Raw genomic sequence first — 4,734 nt, 5'->3', positions numbered from 1 at the left:
GAACACAATACAAGATGATAAAAATTCATCTCAAGTTTCAAGGCATTTCAAGAAGGAAAAACGCTCGGAAAATGGATGAAAACTACAAAATTTGCACATAGGCTACTATCTAATGCACCCCTATGAAGTAAATAAAATAGTCACAAGGAGGGAGGGGGGTTGAATTGTGACCCTTTAAAATTAACCTGAAGCTTAAAATTAATTCTCAAGTGGTCTACTTCGAAAAGTTAAGTTAGTGAAATTGCCTCAGAACATTCTAACGTTCTTGTGCAGATTTATGCATAAACTATTTTAATCGTGCTTATCTTGTAGAGATATGTTTGGGTACAAGAATTTGATGATATTTGAATTGTTGTTGTTGAAATTACATGTTTATGATATATATAAATGGGTAGTTTGTGAATTATGCTCAATTGATGAAAAGTGATGGTTTGTTGTTGATTTGTGGTTGGAATCATGATTATGAATTGTTGTTGTTGTTGTTAAGACTTGTTGTTTTGAGAAAAACCGTTTTAAACCAATTTCAAAGCTTTTATTTATCTATTTATATCTTTAATTTATTTATTTATAAATATCTTTAATTACATGAAAACATAAATAAGAACTCATATTAATAAATAAGTTGGATTCTGCGTAAGTATATTAATAAATATCAACCAATTGTCTCGAGGTATCAATAATACTTTCATAGCTTTGATTCCTAAAATTGATAGTCCGCAGCGTCTTAACGATTTCAGGCCTATTTCTTTGGTGGGCTCCCTCTATAAAATTTTGGCTAAGGTCTTAGCAAATAGGCTCAAAAAGGTCATGGGAACGGTTGTTTCGGAAACCCAAACAGCGTTTGTAAATAATAGACAGATTCTTGATGGTATTTTGATTGCTAATGAGGTGGTAGATGAGGCTAGAAAGGCTAAGAAGGAATTGATGCTATTTAAAGTTGACTTTGAGAAAGCTTATGATTCGGTTGATTGGGGATATCTGGTTGCGGTTATGAAAAAAATGGAGTTCCCAGTGCTTTGGAGAAAGTGGATAAAGGAATGTGTGACAACGGCGACGGCTTCAATTTTAGTTAATGGTAGCCCTACAGAAGAGTTCCCTTTGCAACGGGGGTTACGTCAAGGAGACCCTCTTTCTCCGTTTCTGTTTTTGTTAGCTGCGGAGGGGATGAATGTGTTGATGTCGTCTGTGGTGGGGAATAATCTGTTTACAGGATACACGGTGGGCTCCTCTAATCCAACCGTTGTGTCTCATTTACAATTTGCAGATGACACTTAGCTAATGGGTACTAAAAGCTGGGCCAACGTGCGTGCTTTGAGAGCGGTGCTGACTTTGTTTGCAGAGATGTCCGGTCTGCAGGTAAACTTTAACAAAAGTATGCTGGTTGGAATTAACATTACGGAGTCTTGGTGATAAGTGCTCAAAAGTAACATATTTCATGTGTTAACTTAGGCAAATTAGTGACTTGTTTTGCAAGTTATCTAAGGAAAAGCTACCATTTGAGTATAATTTTACCATTTATGCTTTACATGCCTGATTCTACCCAATTTATGCAGGAAATGACAAGCAAGGACCAAAAGAAGGAAGCTCCTGAACCAAGGTCCGTTCGCTTAAGCGAACCCCTGTTCGCTTAAGCGAACCAGTTACAGAGAGCAACTGTTCTGTTCGCTTACAAGCACGCCTTCAGTTCGCTCATGACAAAGCTCAGTTCGCTTAAGCGACCTATGGTTCGCTTAAGTGAACCAGTTCCAGAGAGCACCAGGATTCTTCGCTTACTAGCACGCTTCCAGTTCGCTCATGAAGAAAAGGTCAGTTCGCTTAAGCGACCTATGGTTCCCTTAAGCGAACAAGTTCTAGAGAGCACCAGGATTCTTCGCTTACTAGCACGCTTCCAGTTTGCTCATGAAGAAAAGGTCAGTTCGCTTAAGCGACCTATGGTTCGCTTAAGCGAACAAGTTCCAGAGAGCTCCAGGAAAGTTCGCTCACACATTCGCTTGCGTTTCGCTTAAGCGAAGTTCATCCAACTTCTTAAGATAAGGACCACGTGGCAGCTCCTCAATGGTCAACATGAGATTTCCTGGATGTTCGCTTAAGCGAACTAGCACGTAGTCAGCCCATATAAATAGTTTTCTCTTCTTTTTCCAACTATTCTATTACATTTTTATTGATATTTTCTGGTTTTTAGAGAGAGACTAGGGCTTTTCTAGAGAGAGAAACACAAAGCAAGGTAGTTAGGAGTAGATTCAAGCCAAGATTTGTTGAGACATCATGGATCTTGTCATGGAATCTTCACCCTTTCTTCATCCTTTGCAAAGCTATCATAGACATATGTAGCTACATCTACTCTTGTAGTTTTGAGGTATTCAAACAAGCTATTATGTAATCTTTTGATCTTTTAATATATGGTTCTAGCTTATTTATTCAATATTGTTGTTATTCTTCCTTTTATTGTTTTATTGAGATTCAAAATGATATGGACACATACTTTTGAATCTAGAAATAGAATAACAATCTATCTTAAGTTATCACTCTGGACATGGATGTTAATATTTGATAATCACTTTTAATCTAGAACTTAATGCTTTTGGGTAATTTAATCGGTTGGGAAATCGTCGATTAAACTACCCAAACGACTTTGTGATAGTTTAAATGTTTGGGAAATCGATGTTTAAACGATCCTTTATAAATAACGATATCATTTGGACACGAATGATATTGTCGAGTGATTGTGATAATATAGTTTAAAAAGCTAGAATCCGTTAATCGATCGAGAGATTGCAGCTGTTACGCTTGGTTGATGTCTCTGACCGCAAGCAGAATAGCCCTATCTCTTCTCGTTTTACTTTTATGTCGATTAGGAAAATAGTTTTACACAAACAAACAATTTATACCCAAACACTTAATGTGACAAATATTGTGAAAATGCTTATGAAATACGCAACTCCTTGTGGACAAGATCCTATATATACTTACGTGTAAATAGTTTTATGAGAGGTAAATATCTTTCATCACTTGGTTGCATGAGGCGGCCTCAATTTTAAATTGTAAGGTGGGTAAGATTCCGTTTTTGTATCTGGGCCTTTCTGTTGGAGGCAATCCGACTCGGTTAGCTTTTTGGGACCCAGTGTTGCATATTATAAAGTCTCGATTGTCGGGGTGGCATAGTCGCTTTCTATCTTTTGGTGGTCGTTTGGTCCTTTTGAAGTCGGTCTTGACCTCGCTTCCTGTCTATGCTCTTTCTTTCTTCAAAGCTCTGTCAGGTATACTCTCTATCATTGAATCTATTTTTAACAAAATTTTTTTGGGGAGGGAGTGAGGATAATAGGAAAATTTCCTGGATTGCTTGGAGCTCAGTATGTTTACGAAAGGAGTATGGAGGGTTGGGGGTGAGACAGATAAGGGAATTTAATAGTGCTTTATTAGGGAATAGGTGTTGGAGGATGCTGGTGGATAGAGAGGGGTTCTGGTATAGAGTGTTGGTGGCTCGGTATGGTGAGGAGGCAGGGAGTTTGGAGGTTGGGGGCCGGAGTGGTTCTATTTGGTGGAGGGAGATAGCGAAGATTAGGGATGGGATAGGCGACATTGATGGGGGGTAGTTTGCAGATAGGGTGTCAAAAAGGGTGGGGGATGGAACTAGTACCTTTTTTTGGCATTATAAGTGGTTAGGTGATGTGCCGTTATGTCTTCCGTTTAGTCGTCTTTTTGCTTTATCGAATAATAAATTGTGTACGGTGGCTGAAATGTTTTCTCTAGGTTGGGAGGTAGGGGGAGCGGCGTGGAGTTGGAGGAGGAGGTTGTGGGCTTGGGAGGAGGAGTTGGTAGAGGAGTGTAGGTATCTTCTTAATAATATTGTTTTGCAGATTGACATTCCTGACAGGTGGCAGTGGAATCTAGACTCTCAAACGGGTTACACTGTGAGCGGTGTTTATCACTTATGGACGACTCCAAATGCTCCAACAACGGATGGAAGGAATGATCTTGTTTGGCATAAGCAGGTTCCTCTAAAGGTTTCCATTTTTGCTTGGCAGTTGTTGCGGGATAGGTTGCCGACCAAGACTAATCTTGTCAGACGGGGTATGCTACAGGCTGAGTTAGAGGAGTGTGGTGCTGGCTGCGGACAAGACGAATCAGCGGCGCATCTGTTCCTTCATTGTGACAATTTTGGTGCTTTATGGGGGCACATCAGATTGTGGATTGGTGTTTCAGGTGTCGATCCAAAGGATATCTGTGAGCATTTCTTCCAGTCCATTCATTGTACAGGTTATTCAAGGAGACGCAAATCGTTCATACAGCTAGTGTGGTTACTTTGTGTCTGGGTGGTTTGGAATGACCGCAACAACATAATTTTTAATAATAACCAAACCACCATAGCACAATTATTAGAAAAGATAAAATTTCATTCTTTGTGGTGGTTAAAGGCTAATAATGCCTCGTTTATGCACGGCACACAGATGTGGTGGTCGGACCCAATGTTATTTCTGGGTATCGACTGACCGTACTTTTGTATGTACTTTGTTACTATTCTCTTTTTGGGGTGGCACTGTAGTACATCTTGTACTATAGTGGCTCACAGCCAGTGTTAATATATTTCATTTTGATGTCTTCAAAAAAAAAAGTTAAAATAAAAATACAATTACTACTCACTTGATTATTTTTCTTTACCCTATTTCTTGAGGTGACATGTAGAAATATGACTCTTTGCGATAATACTACTAGTCGCTTTAGGAAGCTAACTAT

The 4,734-nt window shown here is 39.0% G+C and overlaps 1 protein-coding gene across 1 annotated transcript; it reads left to right on the top strand.

Moving 5' to 3' along the window:
* Positions 1–807: 807 nt before the first annotated feature.
* Positions 808–1,275, top strand: LOC120576099 (secreted RxLR effector protein 78-like). Its single transcript, XM_039827088.1, has one exon. It carries the CDS (start codon positions 808–810, stop codon positions 1,273–1,275), a length of 468 nt encoding a protein of 155 aa, XP_039683022.1.
* Positions 1,276–4,734: the final 3,459 nt, after the last annotated feature.

The sequence above is a fragment of the Medicago truncatula genome, chromosome 6, assembly GCF_003473485.1.
Source record: "Medicago truncatula cultivar Jemalong A17 chromosome 6, MtrunA17r5.0-ANR, whole genome shotgun sequence".
Lineage (NCBI taxonomy): Eukaryota > Viridiplantae > Streptophyta > Magnoliopsida > Fabales > Fabaceae > Medicago > Medicago truncatula.
The sequence above is the reverse complement of the archived record's forward strand: the minus strand, read 5'-3'. Positions and strand labels throughout refer to the sequence as shown.